Genomic DNA, 25,201 nt, shown 5'->3' with positions numbered 1-25,201 from the left:
ATTCGCCCAAATAATGCACCATTTGTTACATTCGCCAATATGGGTTAAGGTCCTACATTTCACCTAAGAGCTTGCTATAATTATGAACAAATGAGTACCGTCAATTGTCAGACTTGTGCAGTACCTTCGAGGTTCAGTGTTTTTTAATTTCTGCCAGGAGATTGTCCTAAAAATGAAATTCCGAGGAAATGTAAACTGGGCAATTCCTGCTTTGTATTGCTCGAATCTCTATAATAAAGTACTGGTGTGAAATATCTCCTCCTGGACCTCCTCCTCCCACTTTAACTTTCTCAGAGAAACTACTTCCTGAGGTTGTACTGTGATTTAGAGCCATGCTTTTTCCATTGTTTGGGGTATATAGCCAGGGTTTGTGAAGACAGCTGAATCAGTGAATATGGACCATAGAGCTGCTGAATAAAACCTTGTGATGTATCTAGGGAGGCGGTATAAAGCAGAAGAGGTCATAATTTTAGAGTTTTGTTTGCCATACCCCGTTCATGGCCTATTCTCACAATCCCCTCCTTCCCCACTTCACTGCTTCTCAGAATGGGGCAGTCATGCGTGAGGCATTGTTCCTCCGCCACTAATGCCCTCTATAAAAACCCACAGCCTGGAAAGTTTACATTGAGGTCAAGTGGAGCAGGGACGTTTCCCTCTACCACTTAAGGGGCTGCTACAGTCTGCATAATTAAAAACAAAAAACACCTTTGTAAGGATTTAGCTGTGGAGTTGGTGCCTGGGCTGTATTTTCCAGCAAGACTTATCATCATGCTTATCAGAGTAGTTTGTACAGTAGTTATACACACATAGAGGAATCTGAAAATGAATTATGCTTTTGCATGTTGAATGGCCCAGAGAGATTGGAGAAGTGTTTGCTTTTCCCTATTCATATGTATTTATTTTGTATTCATTCCTGTACAACAAAGCTCCTAACATGACAGGCAGTACAGGTATTATGACACTTTCAAAGCAGCCTTGGAATGAGAGAACATGGTAGCCTGAATTATATGTCCTTAATGCATGGGCTTCACAGCCAAGGTAATTACAACATTACTTGTACTGCATGGTCTATCAAGCAATTTCAGATGTCACCTTTTTCCTTGGCTTTGTGTGATGCTTGTAATCTCTGAGTAGATCTGGGTTCTTTTGATCTATTATCAGTCTTTACCTGGCATGGGCTTAACTGACTTCTGATTCTTAAAGTTATCAATTATATTTGAAGGGGTGGCAATTAAGTTTCACTTTCTTAGAAGATTTAAGTTGTAGAAAAACAAAACAAAGGCTAACCTTGCTCAGAGGGGGCGGTGTCATTTCTGATCTGCCTCCAATCTGCTTGCACTGAATCATTTGATTGAACAAAACTGCTTGTTCTAATTACTGCTTATCTCTGGGTCCCTATGCTAGCCAAAGAACTAAGTCTTACAGGCTAAACTTCAAATCCTGACTCAAGAGAAAGATATGTTTTTAATAGTCAAAGATGAGAGTAGCCTGCAAGCTCCATGAGGACACAGATATAGGTATCCTTGCTATGACCAGCATATTGAGGGAATCATTAGGAGGACTGCTCAGTCTTGTTATACTTGACTTTATCTTTGTCAAGCTCATTCGAAGTGTCGTTGTACTGATCACTACAAATGCAAACATGTGGAGAGTTAAGGAAGACAGGTACAAGTGTTCTTTATCTCGTCCAGTTTAGCGTGTCTCCAAACTATTCTTGCTGTGAAGTGTGTGATGCTTTTTAACATACATCAGGGAATGCAGCTTCAGCATAATTCCTTTGCTGATTGAACATCTACACCAAAGGTGGTCCTAATTGTGAAATTAATGATTGCATTTTGCACACACTATATTCAATTGAGGATAAAATTAAGTGATGCAAATGGGTTTTTGGACAGTTTTGTGCATAGCTCTGGTTTTATTAAATGACAACTGTAATTTAACAGCCCTGTAGTGTGTAAGTCTATAGACTGATAAAGGGAAGACAATACAAGCTGTTGGAGTCATACACAGTGTTCTTTAATGGGATTTTGTTCTGTTGGTGTTATTACTATAGTAGTATTAAAATACAGTTGCACAGAGAAGTAGCAAGAAAAGAACTGAAAGTGCATTTGGATCAGATCTCAATAGGTTCGGTGGAGCTTGACAGTACAATCAAGCTCCCAGGGATGGGGCACCTTCTGTATTTGCTGCCATTAATAAGACAGTGTTTGAAAACACTGCAATAGAACGTTTATTTTATAATTCAACATTTCCCTCATTACATTTTAAGATTATTATTCATCTTTATCGCAGAAGGTTATTGTTTTAACTTTACGCAGCAGGGACTGTCAACATTCATTCATATTTTCTCATTGCAAATACAAAAAAAAATTAAGTGTTTTTTCTGCATAATTTCCACTGCGTGTCCCCCAGCATTATTTTTCAAATGCATTAAAATGGTAACATTGCTTTATTCAGCTAGATAAACTGTCCTAAAACTGAAATGTTTTAGTGCAATGATCAAGATGTAATTAGTGTTAGCGAGGAGTTCAATTTTAGATCCATGTTTAGATTTTAGTCCATCTTTCGTTTCTTTTTTTTAAAAATCAAATAATAATTACAATATCAGAAGTAAGCCAGATTTAGTTATAGATTTGATTGGCATCGCTGCCCTCATGCAATATAATATTATCATATAGATTTCCATACAACCACCTCGTAGCACTTCAGGGACATGCTTTGACTGGGAGTACCACAATCCGGGTGATTCGCTGACTGACTGCCAACAACTAAACCACATCCAGAATGAAGCCTTAAGCTTTAAGGTCAGATAAATAAGTAACAGTGACCATATCTCTGAGATGTGACTGGAGCAATGGCCCCTACCCAGTGCAATTTATTTAGTGCATTGAAAGAGGAACCCTGGACGTCTTAAGCAATGCAAATGGTGAGAAAACAACTAACTAGCTTGCTAGCCTTACGCTGAATTGCATACTGTATATAGTAGGTCTTGTCATCCTACAACAGACATGTGCTATTCTAAATATAGAAGATTCTTTAGCCCCATGTGGACAAACCCCTTGCACAGCTATGTGTTAACTGAGGGGAAGAAAATGCATTTCCTGGGGCTGATTTCGGAATGTTCAAAGCCCCCTGTGTTTCCCTCAGTGAAAGCATACCGGCATACAGCCACCACGTTCAGCAAAAAAGATTATGCATAAAAATATATATATTTGGGTCAATTTGTACGGTGTATTTAAAGTTTACAGAGACAGCTGGGAGCTCTTTCTAAACAACCTTAAAAAAATAAAAAATAATAATAAATTAGAAATAGACAATATTATCCATGCAAAAAAAAAAAGGGGGGGGGATCTGTATGCAAGGTATGGCATCTAGAAGTATCAGAAATTACCCAATTCAAATACCTTTAGATGGGGAAAAAGCTTTTTTTTTTTTTTTTTTTTTTAAATGCAAATCCATGCTTTTAAAAGAGCGGAAGTCCACTTCAGTTTTGATTCATCACTGATGAAGTGTGAATGTAATAAAGAGACAAATGTGATCCATGTTTGTTTATTGCACAAATGTATAATTTTTCTAAAAAACACTTTTTCCAGCGACATGCCAATTGAATTTGGATCAATGTACTGTACGGGAAGCGCTTGAAATATTACCAGATGGTGAAATGGGCAACATGTATGAAGGTAGGAACAATGCCACTTTGAACCTGAAGAAAAGATGCCTTATTCTTTTAAAAGAACAATGTATACAAAAAGCATCAAGTGTTTTTACATAGTATAGTTGATAAGGGTTAGGGAGATCAACAGGTTGGTCTATGGTAAAAAAAACAATCTTTTAGGTCTTCTGTACTTCTGCAGCCAACATTAAAGGATACATAAGCAAGTAAGTTATTGAATTCAATAATAAAAAAAAAAAAACTTTATATAAAGTTTTTAAAATATTTATTTTTCAAGCATACAGGAACAAAACCAGCCCATAGAACACACATATATTTGAATATTTTGTACATCTCACACTAGTCTGTCTATAATTTTGGTCACTATTTATGTAAATCTTTCTAAATTACAGAAACCGTTTATTGCACATTAATTAATTTCACAATTAAAAAAAAAAAAAAATGTTTTGCTGAATGTACTTCCTAACCCTGAATTGCACAGCAACTCCAAAATAATCACAAAACACAATGTACACAGCAAAGGTGTGAATTACAGTTCTCCAAGAAAGACACAAGGCAATATACATTACAACGTGTACGTGGATGTGACCAAAAACAGGGAAGAATACATGAGTAACGTGTTTTATCTATTTTCAATAAGAGTTGTGGTTCCATAGATTTCCTACATACAAGCCTTTTTCGAAAGACCCAGAAGAAACTAAATTCTCTTTTTGTCATATTGTAGATGGCATTAACCTTAAACATAATTACAAATCATCATAATTCTACCAAGTTTTTAAACTATATCTGGTCTATGATTATGACAATAAACAATAATAACCTTAAATAAGAATGTGTTTAACCCTTTAAGGTACATAGGACATGTGTCACACACATAAAAATGACGAGTCTCTCTCCTAATGTATTTTAAGAAGACACCATTTGAACAACTACTCAATTCCTTGTGCATCTTAACAGGTTAAAATAATATAAAATGGCTCCTATCACTTGTACAGTAGTATCCAACTGGTTATTAAAGGGAACACAGCACTTAGAATAGCCTCTCTTGATGGACTTCACATCTAAAACATGCCTGGTACCCCCAGAGAACTCTGGTGTAAGTTCATCTAGCATATGTTCACATTTTGTAAAGTACAGGGATCCTGCAGATCTGTGCACAGTTAAACATTGATCGAAGCACCCAATGGTACAACTAATAAAAAAAAATAGGAGAGGGTTCCTGCATTGATTGTTTTTTTCAGTCTATTACTTAGATTTGGTCTGTGTTTGTAAATCTCCAAACACATTCTATGAAGAATAAACAAGGTTTAATCAATTTTTCTTGGGGCGGCGGGGAATCCTGTTTTTTTTTTTTAATTTTGTTTTGTTATTATTACTACAGCTTTTGCACGAGTTTAAAGCAGTACATAAAGTGAGATGAACCAAGTCTCCTGGAACTCGGTAAGGTATTTATTTTTATAGAATAAAATACTGCCCGTACCAGCTTGTTGCCATGGACTGAACAATAAAGTGATGCTGCCATCACCCGACTAGCCTTAAAAGAACAATTTAGTTACATTTAATGGTATACTGTGACAGCCAGTCTTGACATCGATTTTGATAAGAGTCAGATTCAGTAAAGCATGGTTTTACGTTGTGTCCCGCAGTCCTTCCAGGACTGTTGCCTTGTTCTAGAAGAAGGACAAAGGGGTCACGAGAGTAGAAGTGCCAAAAGCCTGGTTGTCCATTATGAGCTCTTCAGCACTTAGTATCACAGATGCTAAAACTGTGCTTAAAGCAAAGGAGTAGCAGGACTGATGAATAACTACTGTGCATTAATCTACTGTTGGCTAGTGTAAAAATTCATATAGCAGACTGGCTACATGCATGTATTGTTAATCATGTATTTAAAATATTATATATAATTTTAGGCTAGGGGGTTGTAAATCAATCTTCATTAACTCTGGCATATTTATTAAGATTGAAATGATGCAAAATCCTATTGACTGATTAATAAAATTCTATATGCAATAAATACGATTTTTAAATCGTGCACTTGAAATATGGACCAGTTGAAAAGCGTATTTCTTTTTTTTTGTGCAAATCAAGTAAATGCCAGTCTTATGAGCCACTGGCTGCAGGCTTAAAAATGAAGTTCAAAATGTGTGCTGCAAGTCAAGATGAGAACAAAGAGATCAAACGCAGGCTCTTGTTGACACATGCACGATTTAGCTGATTTTCCATTAAAAAGAGTACTGGGAAATCATCACGTTGGTCCCAATTACACAAAGCACATTTTAAAATCGTGGTTTTTTTTTTTTTTAAGATTGAAGGAAAATCTGCAAAAACGTATTGCAAAGTTTTGTGACGAATCTTGAACAGCTGGCAGTAATTGGCTGATGATTCTGCAGTCTTATCTCAGAGGGGTTTGGGATTATTTCCCTACAGAAGGGAAGATGAAAGTGCATTGGGCAGACACTGATTGAGATGTATTCTCACCGTCCTCATTACACCTGCCTGCTTTTCTCACATATACTGCACACACACACACACACACCAATGGAATTCAAATCCCACATCATTGATAAAATTTAAATACTAAACCCCACTCAAATTTTAACAATAGTTTTTCAGCGATGGGACAAATGGTTTTTCATATTTTCCTTTAGAACAGCTCCACACTGTAATGAGGTATGAAGGCAATTTGCTTTTACTAGACAATGGTAATAGCATTTGCCATAAAATAAAAAAAAAAGAAATCGCCAGATGGGAATACGTCAAATAAATCCAAGCCAGGGATAATGATGAAAGAAAAAGGCTGAAAGGTCAGGCACAGGATCCAAGCCAAGAGACAGTATGGTGGTGCCAGTTTGCTGTGTTAGGGTTTTAATAACATTGCTGTCATTCGTTAAAACATTACAATTTGTTTTTATTTATACAAAAAGAGCTTGCTATTGCAGTAAAACATCTGTATTTATCCTGTTTCTAGATTGCATGGCTATATATTACATACCGATAAATGTCAATGAATAACAACATAAGTATGCAGAAATTTCTAGGTTCCTATCAAAATCACAGGCTTACCAAGATAAACACCATTGGATATCCAGGATTTACAATTTAACTAAATAACACACTATTACAACCCTAATCAAGACTACAGTAGATCATATTTCTATTAGTGATACAGCACTAGTTTACATTCTTTCCATAGGAGTCTTCACTCTCTTTGGCTACAAACAGAGATATTTAACTTCATGGATAATCCGGATCGGATTATAAAGACGGATTTTGAAGTCTTCCAGTCATGTTTTTGCTTTTTTACTTTGTCCAAGGGGGTCAGGTGTTTCCTTAACCTCATTCCAAGTTTTGGATCCAAATGAACACTGCTGTTTCCAATCGCTAAATAACATTATTTTAACATGTACAATTTACAGTAATAATGCCATCATGAAATGAACACACACCAGCCAACCCCTAACCATCCCAGCCACGCCCCTGCCCCCGTCCAATCACAAGAAAGCAAATGAGGTCACACATATACTAAAAACCTTGCAAGGACCAAAGAGCATAAAAACATAAAAAATGGTTAAGTTGTTTTTTTTTTTTTTTGGTTTTTTTCTTCATTACAGCTAGTAAATATTCAGATTTAAATAATTAGTTTTGCAAGTATAAACATCTGACAGTTACAATACTTCCCAACTGGAAACTGTATATCCATATACAAACAGCTGATTTAAATCCCATAGTATGTAGGACCCCACAACCCTAACTCCTAAGGTCACATATAAGTCATGTTACATTCAGTGTGAATGCCTACTACTTAAAAGGGATTGTAGCTAACAAACTAATGAATTGAATCTGACCTGTTTTGTACTTCCACTAGCGCCATAGGTCTAAAATGTGCAGTTAGGAAAAAATGCATGTTACAGCAAACGTGTGTTTTCATGTATTATATGTGGTTTACACCAGGTTAAACAAAGTTCAATTCACAGCTTACTCCCAGGAAATCTGTTACACTTGCAAAACTGCACATTTGATACCTATATAATACATGGAAGAGCACAGCAGCTAAGATTTAGGGAAGGATTTTGTTAGCTACACATTATTTTAAAGTTGAACAGATGATTGATGTTTGAATCATCATCATCCTTCTATTACAACTTACATCAACATTATTAATACTGGTAATTAATTCGATCTAATTCCCTGTTTTAAGTACTGTACAAAGTGGTACTGATAAACTAGGACCGGAAATAACGCATTCTTAAAATAATACATTTATTTTACCACTAGCAACATTATCACCAGTCGTCCCTTCTACTGTACCCCTCCATTTCCTTATTTATCAGGCCAATGTTACAGTGAAATACCTAATGGAGCCAATCTGTATATCCCCCAATTAAAGACCTTAAATTATAGTTTGTTTTTTAGTATTTTAAAATGACCCAACTTGCTGTAAATACAACAAAGAGGTGAAAAGTAGGGATTTCTGAAAATGCTGTTTTACTTTTAAAAAAGGACATTATGTCAATAATAAATTAATTTAGTAAATCCTACCTTGAATGGTATTTTTTATATATGCTCAATGGGAAACCTGTATTGGAATTTGCATTGATACATTCTGATGTACTGGTGTCCAAGGAATCATGCATGTCACATAATCACGACTTAGAGACACAGCGGTTGGAAGATTATTGCAGCAGACTTTGGAACATCCTTCCAAACGCTGTGTCTCCTATGGGTTGCATGATTATCTGACTTTAGTGAAACCTTAAAACCAGAAAATCCGAAATATTCAGCAAGCTCCAAATGAACAAACAGACATTGAAACATAACCAGTTCAAATACAGATTCCCCAGTTATTCTAAGGTACGATTTATTAAATTGGTTTCCTATCTAGATGCCCTTTAAATACATCACATTATTTAGACAGCTAATTTTGACCAGACCCTTGTACTACATCCTTAAGTAGTAAATAGCAACTCAAAATGCCAAATTGGTAAACAAACAGTAAACTGTTAGAAAAAAACAACTATCTAATTCTGAAAAAAATATAAAATGTGCATTTTGTTTGATAAAAATTCTGCAGAACATCCCATAACAAATTCACAAAAAAGTAAAACAGTTTTTATACAGCTAAGCATTATATAAATACCTACTAACTCTTATAAGAAATATGCTTTGACTGAAATTCACCATGTAAAAATACAGGCATTTAGCAAAAACACACACACTTCAAGGCATTCAGAGCAGCAAAGGTAAAATAACCGGCTTCATAAAGCTACTAAAATAACAAGTATACAGTACCAGATATTTTATAACGGAAGCCAAAAGTATGCTGGAAAATAATTTTTTGCTGGATAGTATATTACCAAAGAATGCAGATCAATATAACAGCTTCATTTTCTTAAATTAAAATTGTACAGTGATAATAGAAAAAAAAAATTCAGTGTAAACTGTCTCTCCTAGTCCGGAACCAGCGCTAACCAACATAGTCTGAGTAAACAAAACATCCAGAAAATCACTTTTAAACGGTCTTGAAGCAGTCAAAACAAAGAGGGTTAGACAGAGAAGAAATTATTTCTGCTTCTTCATCGGTCATTTCCAAACCCACTCATCTTTTAAACCTAGTCATAGTGGACTGGCTTTAAAAACACGTCACTTTGATCCCTAGTACAGTACACTTTAAAATCAACATTCTCCAAACAGAGTTTCAATGTTTCAGTCTGTTGGGCAATAATTAGACAAATTAACCTTTAAACTAGCACCCCCCACCTCCCCCCCAGTTTGACGGTTGCTGCAGAAACACAGGCCTACTGTAAACATCATTCCAGGTTTGTGTAAATCCTACCCCACCAAAAAAATGACCAGTAAGTTAAATGTTTGTAATTCCGATTTTCCAACCTGCTTCCACCAAAATATATGAATGTGGCTGTGCAGTTTAAACCTGATAAAAATCTATTGAAAATCACCCTATATCTGAATCGTTGGAGCTAAACTCTTGCTGTAGGAATACAATGTATGACCAGACGAGAAAGGCCATGTGATTTTTTTTCCCTCCTTTGTCCCGGGTTCTATTTGTTTGGTTCAGGATTGCTTGGCACGTCAGAGCAAAAAAATCACACAGCCGTTTCCTGGTCCTCCCGCTGGATCATCTGGTAATGTTGCCGGTTTTCCAGGTACGCTGCCAGCTCCTGGTCCTCGGATTTCTCCGCCCGGTGTTTTGGAGTGTCACCCTGCGTAAACAAAGAAAGAGGGGTAATCAGGCAACTGGACTCAACGTGGTTCAACAGTAAGTACAGAGGGGGCTCAGAGTGTACTTAGTAGCAAATCAGAAATATTTACAGGACTAGATCACTATAGGTCTCTCATTCACAAGAAGCAAGTTACTTTGAGAACCTTACTGTAGCTCCTTACTGGAGAACTGTGCAAGTATTTGGTTGTAACACATATGCGTAAACTGAAAGCAAAGACCTTGCAACACAATTCAAAGCATCTACTCTGTTTCAGAACAAATAAAAGGTGAGCATCTATAAAGATATGCTGTACAACAGTTTAAGCCATTTATATACACCGTATCTGAAGAGTTTACTAAAGCAGCGAACACAGGCAATTCTGTTGTATAGTGGGATCTTTCTATATTACTCACCCACTCTCAATATAAGCCATAACGCAGCAGCTATATCTGTGCCATTGTCAAAACAGAAAACAGCACAGTTATATAAATGCATTTCATCTCTGGATCAGTAGAGACCTGTGAGCTACATGGAAAATGTTAGAGTTTCTGAGCTCCAGTCTCCTGGTTGGGGATGAAAGCTAATGCAATAAGCTTGCTGTGCTCTCCGACTCCCCCACCTCCTATCCCTTTCACGAATACCAAATGCTGTTTAAAAAAGAAAAAAAAACATCTGCATGCGTTTACAGTGCCCTGTTCTATTAACAGGGACAAATCTCCAGTATGTTGTTTGGTTGGTTGGTTTTTTTTTTTCCTTCCCAAAACAGCGTCTGTTCAGGTGTCATGTTATCTTTTCACCATATGGCTGTACTCAGCATGAATATTCCTTGTTTTTTTTTTTTTTTACTTTCCCTACTGAAAAACCCTTGCTTGATTGCTAAGGCAGGATGGGATGACAGCAATGAATACAGGCACAGCGGTTGTGATTGCTGTACACCAGAGTACAACTGCTTTGGCCCATTTTCATAAAGCGTTAGTGCAATGGATGGCAGTGTGTGCACATCTCCCTGGTTAAAGTGCTAAGCTACTTCAGCAAATAGGTAAACTAGAGAATACAGGCTAGTACACCCTAGTAGAAGTCTGAATGGATCTATGTGGGTCGATTCCCAACCCAGCTCTTTCCAGCTTTCGTTCTTTCTATCAACAGTTTCTCGGGTTTTTAATTGGTTCTGGTTGCCAGTTGGACTGTGTCCACTAATGAGCTCTGTCATGCTATAAAAACAAAATCTGTTAGCGGCACTCAGTTACTGCTCTCGTACTGCCAGCAAAGCTTCCAGCCTATTCTTAGTGCAGGAGCTGGCAATGAAAGAATGGAACCCATTCACTTTACCTTTGGTGCACATATGGATTTAGGTTTGCAACAGCGCTATGAGAGTCGTCATGAAGTCACGTGAATTTTAGGGTAGTAGTAATGCAGTATAGTGCAGACGATTGGGAGATGTTTATAGTGTATAAACATGCCGAGTATATGTTGAAACACAGAACAGTTTTAAACCTGTCATTCTGCAGGCCAGTAACGACTCCTTTTCCCTAACACAGAACAAATGTTGTTTTTGAGGAAACGGAGAAACATTTTTCCAGGCCCCAGAGTTAGATGTCTGCCCTTGACTGACAGCTAAATAGCATGCAAAAAAATGTACAGTAAAGGGGAAAGCTGTGCATAGAGGAAACAAAACTAAACTAAAAAGCCTATTTGAAATTAAATTCCAATATTATGTTTTGCTGCATTCGGAATGATTGATGCATGCTGACAGACTGTGTCTTTAAAACTGGAATTCATTCTTCGGAAAAGGGCAGTTTTGAACGTGTCTCATTGGTGTATTCCTGCTCACAGCCGACACTGCTGGTGATATAGATACTGAGCACTGGGGAAGCACTAACTTAAAAAAAAAAAAAAAAAAAAAAAAAACCTGCCAAAAAACGCAACAGCCAGCTTTTTGGCACCTTGTGGCATTAAAACCAGCTCTACTAAAAAGACCAGACTGACACTACTAAGTAAAGAATATTTCACAGCACATTGGAACACAAACAAAATGCACCGCCTTTTACAGTACAGGTGCAAATCTGAGCGATTGTGTTTCGGCTTATGGCACACTTCCATGTGTAACCAGGGTAAAAGACCACTTTCAGAACAAGATAATCCACATGCCTTTTTTTTTTTTTTTTTTTTTTTTTAAGTAGATAAATTGCCAAAGCATGACATATATGCAAATGCTGACCTGGAGAGGGAGGACAAAACCTTTTGTGTTGCACTATAAATCCCCTGGCCCTCCCTGTTGGTCTTCTGTGGTTGCTGAAGGAATTCTAAATTGGAGTGATGAAAATGCTCCCTCGCTCCCTTGATAATCTGCACGGTTGTGCACTTTCCTGGATTGTGTACATCTGCTTTAAATAGTTCCCAGGGTTCCTGTTAGCAATAGGTTAAAACTGCCAACATTTTTAATAATATGGTTGTTCTGTTATATCAAGTACAGATTCTACTTTCTTTACCTGATTTTGTTGGGATTACTAGATACATAGTCGTTATTTATCTATTTCCCTACATTCATATATTTAGCATACAACAAAACCCCAAAAAACGGTTCCTAAAAAAAACCTAAACACGTTCCTTGGATTGTTTTTTAATTTTCCCAGTACCATCAATCCACAACTGTGCATTTCTTTCCTGGTGATCGATCCAGGATCCACAGTCTGCACTTTACATAGCAGACAGATAGAGGTTTCAGGTGATAAGGTTACATGCTTTCCATTAAACAACGTGTGACCTGTGTCATTTGTTAAGCATTTAAATGGGCTGAAGCCGGACTAAAGTACTTTTTGCAATTTGAAGCAGAAGGGTCTGTATAAATCGGACTGTACAATCACTTCTCTGTAATGGAACGAAAGAGGTAAACGTGTATACAATACTTGCAGCTTTTTAATAAAAGCTTTTTTCTGTTGTCTTTCTAAACGGCTAGTTTGTTCAATAAACTGGTGACGGCATGCTGTACTGTAGATGTTAACAGTATGTCAGGATTGGGTTAAACAGGGCTGGGCAAATCTTGGTGCCCCAATTGACAAGAAAGCCAAATATCTTCGACCACCGCCTGTTACCTGTTACAAACACAACAGTAAATCATCACTGCATTATACATTATATCATTACACACAGCATACCTTTCAGTAAAGTTCACACAGCCTTCAGCCTGTCAACATTCTGGATCTTGACAGGAGCCCTAATGCTAATCTAGAAAGGCGGGAGGGGGGGGGGGGGGGGGGGGGGTGTAAAGACTTGTTGCCACACTTCTGGGAAAATCTATGTCTTTCTGTCTGTCCCCAAAAACGCACTGACTAATGATCACGCAGTTCGGCAAGTGTTCTGTGTTCTGTGTTCTGTCACAAAAACCCTAACCCATGCCCATTCGACACTACAAATAGCACATTTTGGGGGTGATAAAATTACCCAAAATGAAGGCCAAGGGATTTGGCTGTGAAAACAAAATTTGCAGTAAAAGCAATTCCTCACTTTACACATGGATCATATAACAGATCAGGTTCCATTTGTCTGGTATGCTGCCACTTGCAACCAAACTAAGGGATTTACCACAGGCAGTTTTTATTTTTTGTGCCTGTTGTGTTTTATTAAGTTATACTTATTCATAGATTAAAATGCCAACGCAGACACTGACAAAATGTTAAGTTCAGAACTGCTAATCACTGCCAATTTCTTTTATTTAAAATAGTTTAACCTCATGTTGATTGTTACAGGAGAACCTTCTAAAAACCAGGACCTAAAGAAAAGCAGCTGAGTTTGTGGAATAGCTCCAGAGCGCCATGCAAACTCATCGTACCCAGGCGCAGGCTTTAGGCTGTTGATCTATATAGTACATCTGTCTGCATAAAAGAAGATGCATTCCAGGCTTGGAGACTTCTCTCTCGCACTCTCCCTACAGGTAGGCAGGCTGTGCTCTGTCCAGACAGACTAAGTAAATAAATCAGCCTGTCGCCACTGTTCCAGAATTACATTTCTCACGACAGCCGTCATCCATCATTCCAGCTGTATCTGCACCTGCCACAGTTAATATTGCTGACATTAACACTGGGAGACCATTGCTGAATGCTGCACTAATATAACAGGTAGTCAGAGTAGGTATGACTAGAGGGGGAGGGTGTTTTCAGTGCACCTGAGCTGGCACGACATGGAAAGTCTTAGCTTTAAAATATTCTGAGTAACTAAGTGCATGCCACAGTTACAGCTCACTGACTTCAATTGACAACGGAATATAAACTTCTAGTTCCTTGGCTCCAAACTATGTTCCAGAAACAAACAGTCAAAACCCAGATGCCTGGGAACTCAAAGCACAGACGGCTTTCTCAAGCTTTCTACTTTTATAATGTCACGGTTATTTACAAAATCCTTCTCGCCGCTCAAGTGCGAGATCGCTGGGAAGGTAATGAATGCAGATTTCTCCAGAGTCATTTCAGCTGTTAATATAAAAAATGTCTGTTTCTCTTTGTAACAGATGACTAAAGCTAGTCTTGTTCATGTTGTGGTACCTCTTAGCACATGTGTATACTTGAGCAGTTTGTTTAGTGTGCTGATGTTATGATCAATCACACCCCCCCCCCCCCTCCCTGATTAGGCCAGCCTGCCTGCAAAGCCACACTGGCGTCTTGAGTTCTCTTTCATGTGGTGGATGAAGGCATTGTTTCAGCAGCATTTCATTTCAGCCTGATTTTCAGCTGTTGAAAAGCTAATAACAGACCTCAGGCCCTCCAGATGTTGCTCATCTCTTTACCCTGAGAAAGAAATTAGAGACTGGAAAGATATTCCAGCCGATGCTCTACCCCCTAATTTGCCATCCATCCTTGGGCGTTATTTTAAGAGAGTGGGGGTGGGAATGGGGATGGAGTTTAACGTACAATATCTTGTGCTCACGCATGTGCTTCCCTATGTATGTCTATTTACATATGTACAGTAACTTTTTGCATTACAAGGGCAAGGATTATGAAGAGGTTTGCTTTATACAATAAATGCGCGTTCATGGGGAGGTTATTTTATTAATGCCTTTGCTATGCTACCAGTCAGTGATCGTAGTGTAGGCTGCACATGTTTCCAGACATGCTCCAAGGACTGGGTGGTAATTTAGTTTGCTACAAGGATGAGCCAGTGGAGACAGCTGATCCGATCCACCCTAATCCCAAAGTATCTCAGTTACATATTCAACATTTTCCTATCTTATAAATAGTCAAATGTATACATAAACACACAAATCCCAGGCAATGTTCTGTAATTGTAGATACTTATGGTACCCAAATGAATGGTGCACCACAACCCACGCCTCACAAGTCTTCAAAGCAATAAGACGCATTTGTGTTTGTTTTCAAAGGTCTTGGTTTGAGATCATGTATTTTGCTAAGAGTTTTTTTGAAGCAGTGTCTGGCAGAGTGTTTGTGTTCTCTAGAGGCCACAGTACCCCTGGCCCTTTTAGTGAACTTTAAAAGGATGAGTCAAAATGCCCTGCAGTGACTTACTCTGCTGACAAAGAAGACAGACTCATTTTTTTCTTATTAAAAACACATGTCTACATACAGCATACAAAAGATTTGTATTACTTTACTTGCTGTGTATACAATACCTAACCTTGCCCAATACCATTTATTTTAGAGGCTGTTCTTCAAATGTCAACCTTTCCTTTTCAGTGTGGAATACACCTAGCCTTGTTAATTTCACTGCTTAAAAGTTGCTACAGCACCTCACCAGATACCAATCTCCCCACCTCTTAAAAAATGTTATGCAGTAGAGGGTGGAAGTACCATAAAAGCTGTTATTACCTGCAGATCTGTTTTCATTAGCGATGCCCCGGCTTCCACGAGGTAGTGGCAGATCGATCTCTGGTGCAGGGAAGCTGCTTTGTGTAACACTGTCTCACCACTGGAACAGAGAATTACAGAGCTGTGAATATAACTCAATACTGGGACCCGAGACTGCCTTAATACTCCATACTTGTCTCAGCTTAAGGAGACCGTGTTTAAGACCAGTGTACTGTAACTGCCCAACAGCAGTCTAGTTTCAAACAATCATGATCCAGACAGTAAGATATTTGGATCTGGAAACAAAATACAGGTTCCAAACGATCTAATGGAAATGAATTTGTGAATGATTTTAGCCTATGTAAACAAAGTTCTATTTAAAATGGCTAACCAGGAGGACAGTTCTGACCTATGACTTTGCGCTAAACATTTTTGAAGTTCTTTTTTTAAATCGGCTTTAAAATTCTAAATTCAATGAATCCCAAAACTTGCTATGCAACAAATTAGCCCCTTGAGGATCACCTCATATTTCTAGAATATACATTTCATCTCTAGCCAGGACTAACTCTGCCTTGACACACTGTAAGCCTTCAAGTAAATAGATGCTTGTCTTAGTTGTAGGCAACATACAATCTACATACAATACAACATACAATCTCTTTAGTTGGTTTGATGAGCACACACCCACATGGACCCCAGTTGGTAGCTACAGTGGCTTGCGAAAGAATTGACCCCGTTAGCATTTTTCCTATTTCGTTGCCTTACAACCTGGAATTAAAATGGATTTTGATTTGGATTTCATGTAATGAACATACACAAAATAGTCCAAATTGGTGAAGTGAAATGAAAAAAATAACTTGTTTTAAAAAATTCTAAAAAATAAATAACGGAAAAGTGGTGTGTGCATATGTATTCACCCCCTTTGCTATTAAGCCTCTAAATAAGATCTGGTGCAACCAATTACCTTCAGAAGTCACATAATTAGTTAAATAAAGTCCACCTGTGTGCAATCTAAGTGTCACATGATCTGTCACATGATCTCAGTATATATACACCTGTTCTGAAAGGCCCCAGAGTCTGCAACACCACTAAGCAAGGGGCACCACCAAGCAAGCAGCACCATGAAGACCAAGGAGCTCTCCAAACAGGTCAGGGACAAAGTTGTGGAGAAGTACAGATCAGGGTTGGGTTATAAAAAAATATTCAAAACTTTGAACATCCCACGGAGCACCATTAAAGCCATTATTAAAAAATGGAAAGAATATGGCACCACAACAAACCTGGCAAGAGAGGGCCGCCCACCAAAACTCACGGACCAGGCAAGGAGGGCATTACTCAAAGAGGCAACAAAGAGACCAAAGATAACCCTGAAGGAGCTGCAAAGCTCCATAGCGGAGATTGGAATATCTGTCCATAGGACCACTTTAAGCCGTACACTCCACAGAGCTGGGCTTTACGGAAGAGTGGCCAGAAAAAAGCCATTGCTTAAAGAAAAAAAATAAGCAAACACGTTTGGTGTTCGCCAAAAGGCATGTGGGAGACTCCCCAAACATATGGAAGAAGGTACTCTGGTCAGATGAGACTAAAATTGAGCTTTTTGGCCATCAAGGAAAATGCTATGTCTGGCGCAAACCCAACACCTCTCATCACCCCGAGAACACCATCCCCACAGTGAAGCATGGTGGTGGCAGCATCATGCTGTGGGGATGTTTTTCATCGGCAGGGACTGGGAAACTGGTCAGAATTGAAGGAATGATGGATGGTGCTAAATACAGGGAAATTCTTGAGGGAAACCTGTTTCAGTCTTCCAGAGATTTGAGACTGGGATGGAGGTTCACCTTCCAGCAGGACAATGACCCTAAGCATACTGCTAAAGCAACACACTTGAGTGGTTTAAGAGGAAACATTTAAATGTCTTGGAATCGCTTAGTCAAAGCCCAGACCTCAATCCAACTGAGAATCTGTGGTATTGCTGTACACCAGCGGAACCCAGCCAACTTGAAGGAGCTGGAGCAGTTTTGCCTTGAAGAATGGGCAAAAATCCCAGTGGCTAGATGTGCCAAGCTTATAGATACATACCCCAAGAGACTTGCAGCTGTAATTGCTGCAAAAGGTGGCTCTACAAAGTATTGACTTTGGGGGGGGGGGGGGGGGTGAATACTTATGCATGCTCAAGTTTTCTGTTTTTTTGTCTTATTTCTTGTTTGTTTCACAATAAAAAAATATTTTGCATCTTCAAAGTGGTAGGCATGTTGTGTAAATCAAATGATACAAACCCCCAAAAAATCCATTTTAATTCCAGGTTGTAAGGCAACAAAATAGGAAAAATGCCAAGGGGGGTCAATACTTTCTCAAGCCACTGTAGATCCTGCATTCCTGCTGGCAAGGGTTTACTGTGTTTGCAGGCTCAATAAACCAACTAAATCTTTACAAGCTACCAAAACAAAGCTGCAATGAAAAACAGAATCCTTCTAACCTCTCTTTCTCTGTTAGATCCAAAATCTCTGGAGGAGCTGAGGAAGAAATGAAGAAACTTGAATAATACCCCAACAGTTCTAGTTGATAAAAGTTTGAATACATTAGAACAACACAACTTTAAAATGAATTAAAATAAAATGCATATTTGCAGAACTGGTTTGAATGAGATGATATTATAATGGGCAATTGTTATTATTTGATGTGATCTGTGGTGTCAGTTTCAAAGCGATTTATAAAGCCTTGAGTCTTTATCTCTCCTAAATACCAGGGTCTGATAAGCCAGAAGGCTAAGAAAACAAACAGAAAAAAAAAATTGACCAGAGGTGTCGTCTGTCACTGCTAGTGTATTAGCTGGACTCAACATATTCCCAGGGCACGTTCTTTATCTTACAAGGAGAAAGGAATAAATGTTCACGCTCTGAACCGCGCTGCATGCAGAAAGGAATCGTGACAGAATCCAGCGGGGTGACCCATTCAAACATGTGGTTGATTTTAAAACAAAACTACAATTTTACTGACCCTTGTTAAAATTCACTGTGGAGTATCATGATAAAGCAAAAGCAGGCCTTGTAAATCATAGTGAAGCACACTAGCAGACGTGAGAGTCTTGATAAACAGAGATGCGAGAGTCTTGATAAACAGGATGAAGTGTTGCTGTACTACCCCAAGAATGCTTACTGCAAATGGGAACATAGTCAGAAATAACACAATGATAACAAATGTGATAGTAGCTTCTCAAATACGAGGATCTAGAGGTCAAAATTATATCAATGTTTTCATAATGCAGTTATTTTGACTTGGGTCGAAACTAGAAAAGAGTATCTTATCCCATTTTTATCAATTTGCTCTCCAGCCCATTCGTTCAGAACAGGAACAGAGCTGGAGAACAAAGACTACATTCCCTCAGTACATTCAGTCAGACATATATATGAGTAACTAGGAGAGCCACTGGGGACTACCAACTCCCAAATATGAGACTCTGTATGAATTTATGCAGAAGGGTATTGAACTTTCTTACCATTGTCAATGATGTATCTGACAATCTCCTTACTGCCAACAGTAACAGCATGGTGGAGGAGCGTCCAGCCTGTGCAATCTTGCACCATTAGGTCACCTCCCAACTTGTGCAGCTCCTGGAACTGAGGGGGACATTTTTTTTATTAATTTCTTCCATGAAAAAACACACCAGAATCATTCTTTCATCCTCTTGCAATTTAGCTACAGAATTCAAGTGTCCTGTTACTTACCTTCTGAAGGTCAGTGCTCTTCACAGCTTCTATTAGTGCCTCAGCTGATACTGAAAGTAAAAAAAAAACTTTTACTGACGGAAACATCTAACCCTCAATAAATGTCACAGGATAAAATTAGGATGTTTCTCAAAAACTTTGGTATTCATTTGAGCATGAATACATTTTTTATACATTTTACTGTGCATACGAACAACCCAATATTTATCATAATTTTTCTTAATCTCAAAGATGGGTGTCAAAAGCAAAAAACTTAATAAAACAGCAAAGAGAAAAAAAAACAAACAGTGGGACTTGTTTAACATTTCTGTTAAGAATATAAAGCAGTCTTACACTTTGCCTTAGTCATTGGCAGTTTACTGAATGTTTGGAGCTACAGTAATCTGCTTTCACAACAGTAGATGATAAAGTGTGTGTGTGTGTGTGTGTGTGTGTGTGTGTGTGTGTGTGTGTGTGTGTGTGTGTGTGTGTGTGTGTGTGTGTGTGTGTGTGGTGGGGGGGGGGGGGGCGCGATATGGATTTAAACCTATGAATGTCTGGAGTAAACAAAAGGGATACAGCCATCAAAGTCATATCTACAGACATATTCAATCTGAAGTGTTTGCACCATCTGTGTGGGTCCTGTATTACCTTTGTCTGAGTTACACACTGGAGTCTTCTCAGGCCTGAAATAAAAGAAAGTTACATTTATAAAAAACACGCTCAAGTTTCATTGTCTGCTGTATTTACAGAGAACAGTACACAATTAAAATAAAATCAATTTCCTTTTATTAGAGAAACCAGATTATCGTTCAATAGCAACTGTAAGGATCCCATTTGACACAGCAGTGTGACTATTTTTCTATCCACAAACAATCCTGCACACACAATAAATAAATCAGCCTTCCCATCTATTTTTGTAAGTTAATTATTCCACACACTTTGCCATGCCATGCCAGAACCATATTCCAAATCCTACATGAAAAGAGAAAAAGAGCCAATGAGACACACTTGTTTCAAATCATGTGGTGGCTTTCTTTAAAAGAACCAAAATACTGTCTGCTTAAATCTCCCAACAGAGTGCGCCTCCCGATCCGGGGCAGGGAAAGAGTCCGGGCGTGTCAGTGTTGCGTCTAGTCGCCCCCTGATCCCTGTCTCCTGCCCCCTGCCCAGGGTGAGTCATGGAGAGATCTGCCAGAAGCCTGTGCTGTCAGCCTCGCTCTTTCACACTGTGCCCTGACTGCCCTGTCAAACCGCAGGAGGGATGAGTGAGCTGACACCAGACTACATTCAAACACAGCTCTGTCACTGCCGGTTAGTCTGCGCCAGACCCCGCTGTCACTTTGCTTCAATCCCCTTTAAGCTGACACACTTCAGTTTCCAATATAAAGGTGCTTCAAAAAGGAAAATACCCCTCGGCTTTCTTTATGCAGACTCCTTGCCCAAACTAATTTATAAAGCAGTGGGAGTACTGTCTACTGTACAGGCTGTTTAACACAACATGACCCACACACATTCTTGATCTGGCCTTATTAAAAAATGGAAAGAGAAATGCATTACACAGTCACGCAAGAGAGATGATGCGCTCAATCATATTTTAGTGGGGGGAGGGGTTGAGAAGAGTGCATGCAGTATTTGGGACCATGTTACAAAACAGTTCAAGTTCATTAGAATAATCAATAGGAAATTGCTTTAGAAGTAGCTGCAGAAGTTTAGCTGGATTTTAAAGTGTCTGGCTTAAGACTAACAGGATTTCTATTCAACATCAGTAAATTAGACTTCCTATTAACTAAGTGAATGTTCACACCACAGGGTTACAGTCTTAGCAAACACCCCTTGACTTTTACAATACTCCCACTGCTTACAAGGAATTGTTGCAACACCATTACAATGTGTTGATATTTTTATCCACAAGCATTGCACGATAGCTGGGGATTGCTGATAGTTCTGCAATGGTAGGAATAGTACTATTTTCAATTTCCAGACATCATAGCGCAGGAATCCCTCTCAACCCTGTTGCTATTTTCTGATTCAATCAAAAAAAGGTGTTCACCACTGCTAACTGCATGCATAGAAATGGCTATTTTCTACTAAAAACTATTTGTTTGAATCAAATGACCGTGAAATCGAGAAAGGCACACAGAGATATCTCTATACTGCATCGGTCTGGCAATACAAATGCAACAGTCTCTGATCCAACACCAACGATCAAATCTAACAAAATAACAGGGCACGCAAGAATGTAGAAAATATTTGCATTGCATCTTTAAATTAGAACTGATTAGAACTGATTTAACTGCAGTAGAACTGAAGCCTAGAGCCCCCATACTATTCAGTGACATCAAAGCCAGAGTTATATACCTAATTGTAAAATAATAATCAGTAGGCTCTCTTCAGCTCAGTGGCCCAGCTTTACCCAAAGAAATCTATTCCCCTTGTGTTAGGATAATAAAAGGCTATTCAGCATTCATATCTCTGTATGTATTATTCTTCTACTGACCACTTCTCCTGCTGCTGCTTCTCCTTCAGCACATGCTGACTTTTCAAAACAAAAGACCAAATACTTGTAACATGGTCTGTGGTCATCTTTCTTCCCCCCCCTTCAAAATGTACTATTTTGCTGTGCCAACCGATTTGCAAAACAAGCCCACATATGCCTCAAGCCAAATCATTCTCATTTTTCCCCATTTTTATCTGTGTTTTATAACAAATAGCAAGTACACGGTCATGGAAGTATGGTACGGCCTTACGTGTTCGGAATTGCAAATTGTGATGCAACAAAATGACGCCCTGGGAAAAGCATGACACCGTACATCAAATCACCCGAGATAAGAGCAAAGACAAAGCAGAATCTTCTGAGAGGAGTCTGACTTCAATCCTTGTACATACATTCATACCGTTAGAGCAGAAGTTTTTTAAAGCTGTCCACAGAGGCAACTGTGCTTTGCTCCAGTGACACCTTGAGGTAGTGGTTGGAATTAAGCAGCCATAGGTTCCTCAGTAATGGTGATTTCATCAAACTGTCTATTTGAATTTGAAATCGACGACACAGATGCTGAACTAATTCCACTGCCAGATCGCCCCTATAAAACTGATTATACATTAACATCACGTATAATCAGCCCCACAATTCAACCATTATTATCTGCATCAAGTGTCATTGTTCTTTCTACAGTATTACCACAAATGGGATTCTAATTTTAAGAACTTAAAACAGCATATTCAAATTGTTGCGTGGGCAAATGTAGCTTTATGTGAGTTGATCCTTTAGTCAGAGAGAGAGAAGCCTGGCTCTTTAAAAAAGTCACCGGAAGAAACAGAATGGTCTTCTGATTACCAAAAGAACACAAAGAGATCGGATTAGCCTCTGAGCCAAGAACCTCATCCTGACGCAGCTTCAGAAAGTTTTATTTTCTCTAAAGTGCATTCTGTCACTTTGCCGATTAGGAGCTAACCATCCGGTTAGAAGGAAAGAAGCGAGACTCGCGGTAACACAAAATACTCAGACACAGATGGATCAGAATGAATTAAGGAAGAAGAAAAAAAACTAAAAACAAGACAATAGAAAGATGGAGAACAGTGCGGTATCTAGCACATTAGGAGACGTTGGCGCAGAATGATCAATTTCACTTAACACTAAATTGTCTCCCTTCGATTAGTTCAAACTGTTTAATAACTGCTCGTGGGAGTGTCATCTTCAAACTGGAATGGAACAGCAGCCACTCTTGTTGGGTTTGTTTCAATGAGCTGACCAGCAAATCTCAATACCGAGGTTCTGTCCCTGTGAACGGCTCTTTCCTCAGTACCTTTACTCTGTTTAGTGATACTAGTAGATCGCAGCTGGGCGGTGAATGATATTTAGTTAAAAGGGTGGAGGTGTTTAGACCTATCGCTATTCAGATGATTAAAACAAACAAAAGCATTGAAACATGCAACTCTCTGGCCCGTAGGGAGGTCAGGACATTCTCCCGAATGCCAAAGCAACCTCTTTTTTTATATCGCTTCCTCTTCTTTCCCCCTGTGGCTTCTTTTACTTGGTATAAACAGACGCTGCAGTTGCACACAAGTGCCCAACCAGGTGAAGCAGAGGGGGTCATACAGGGAAAGTGCTTCCCATTCCTATGGGATCACAGACTGAAGATGTAACTCGGAGAACCCCAACTATATACATCAACGATGTAGCAGAGTGCCGTAATTTCCAGGGAATAACAAGGGTTGAGTGCAATACACAAGGCATGCTGTACACTGTACTTGAATTGCAGAGCTCTATAAAAATACTATGATATGATTTCTAGGGGAATTATGCAAGCAGAGTGTGTTATACACAGGGTGCACGCTACATTGGTAAAATTATGGTATCGGAGTGCACCAAGTGTTTTTTTTCGTGGTTTGCAAAATAACATATGTACGCTGTACCACATGTACCCAAAAAACATAAATGACAGCCAGCGTGTTCTATGGGGTTAAAAATGTGTCCAATTAAACCCAAGTTCCAAGCTGAAGTGATTTTTGTATTACTTTTCTGCATTATTTACTGCTGCGTCATTCTTCAGCGGACACCACAAGCTCTGCAGGCTTGCCGGTTTCTACACACCCTGCCATCGTTGTCATCTCCATTTTGATTTACTCCCTCTCTGAAACGCTCCTTTGTGTTGTCTTGTTTAGATGAGACGATTGGAACATTCCTCTCTAGTCTTACCCACCCCACCCACACAGCTTCACAACAGATACATTAATCTGTTAAAAATCTCAAGGAAAAACAAACAATTAAACAAATCTGTGTTTACCTGAATATTGCCGTTTCATCCAATAGGGCATTGTGGAATGATTTACCTCTAAAACGGAACCCTTGATGTGATGTTTTTGGAACAAACAGATTATGCACGTAACTTATACTGTCTACATTTCATTGCTCTCTCAAGTAGTAGATTAAAATCCAGCAGATACTCATTGTTCTCGTAAATAAAAAAATTAATGGTTGCTTACAAACAAAACCATACGAGACAGCCCATGCAGATTGTCAGGCAAATGTAGATATTTTGTTTGCCCAGGCTTGTCTAATTCAGTTCTTTATAGCCAAGTCAGCTGTGGTGACGGATGTAAAGAACATAACATCACTTTTTCCTTCCTTTCTTCTTGCTGCAGGCACAATGTCTAAACAGCTGTCTTGTGAGGAAGAGCACACACTCTATCCTTCGTGCTCCTTGCAGCTGTGGGAGTCGAGTGTATCACTGAGATACCTGGAACTAGATTAGACATGTTCCCTGTAACCAATGGTAAAAACAGCAGTGTTGTGACTGAAATAACAGTAATTGTGTTCAACTAGGAATGTCTCATACTCTGTAACAGGAGTCTTATTTGCATCACTTACTGTGCAAATACACTATGTAGCTAAACTGAGATACCGGGACAGATGAACCAAAAATATACAGTATCGCTCTCTCTTAGCCTTGAGAAGTGACTGCTGAGCATTGTGCACGTCTTCCAGTTCTCCGTCTCTCACCTGATTGATGGTTTGAAATCGGCGGCGGTCGTGTTGGAACGATGGACAGTCACATTTATTGGACCCATCCTAAAAAAAATTAAAATACAAATACATTCCTAATACAGTTCCGGGCATGAAAAGAGACGCAAACACACAAAGGCAGCCACACAGTGTTCTAGGTATAAATCGAGAAAGAGACAACTTTCTGAAATATTAAAACCTAATAGTCAAGTTCCCTGCCAGTACGCTTAATCTGTAACTAAATAAATTGTCTTGCATTGCATCTGCTGACAAGACGCACATGGAGTCAAATCCACTCTGTATAATAA

The 25,201-nt window shown here is 38.8% G+C and overlaps 1 protein-coding gene across 7 annotated transcripts in view; it reads right to left on the bottom strand.

Annotated features, from left to right (window-relative positions):
- Nucleotides 1–3,349: 3,349 nt before the first annotated feature.
- The window catches only part of dgkza (diacylglycerol kinase, zeta a), a 107,424-nt gene continuing 85,572 nt past the window's right edge, over nucleotides 3,350–25,201 (bottom strand). For all 7 annotated transcript variants that reach the window (XM_041218706.1, XM_041218705.1, XM_041218700.1 and 4 more), the window contains 7 exons: nucleotides 24,891–24,959; nucleotides 20,039–20,073; nucleotides 19,409–19,458; nucleotides 19,180–19,300; nucleotides 18,160–18,196; nucleotides 15,705–15,804; nucleotides 3,350–9,891 (listed from right to left, as the gene is read on the bottom strand). In XM_041218706.1, coding sequence (XP_041074640.1) covers nucleotides 9,775–9,891; nucleotides 15,705–15,804; nucleotides 18,160–18,196; nucleotides 19,180–19,300; nucleotides 19,409–19,458; nucleotides 20,039–20,073; nucleotides 24,891–24,959 — 529 coding nt within the window. In that variant the 3' untranslated portion in view covers nucleotides 3,350–9,774. The remainder of the gene's footprint in view (nucleotides 9,892–15,704; nucleotides 15,805–18,159; nucleotides 18,197–19,179; nucleotides 19,301–19,408; nucleotides 19,459–20,038; nucleotides 20,074–24,890; nucleotides 24,960–25,201) is intronic.

This window comes from Polyodon spathula, chromosome 19 (assembly GCF_017654505.1).
Source record: "Polyodon spathula isolate WHYD16114869_AA chromosome 19, ASM1765450v1, whole genome shotgun sequence".
Classification (NCBI taxonomy): Eukaryota; Metazoa; Chordata; class Actinopteri; order Acipenseriformes; family Polyodontidae; genus Polyodon; species Polyodon spathula.
Note: the sequence above shows the minus strand (reverse complement) of the source record. Positions and strands in the feature narration are given on the sequence as shown.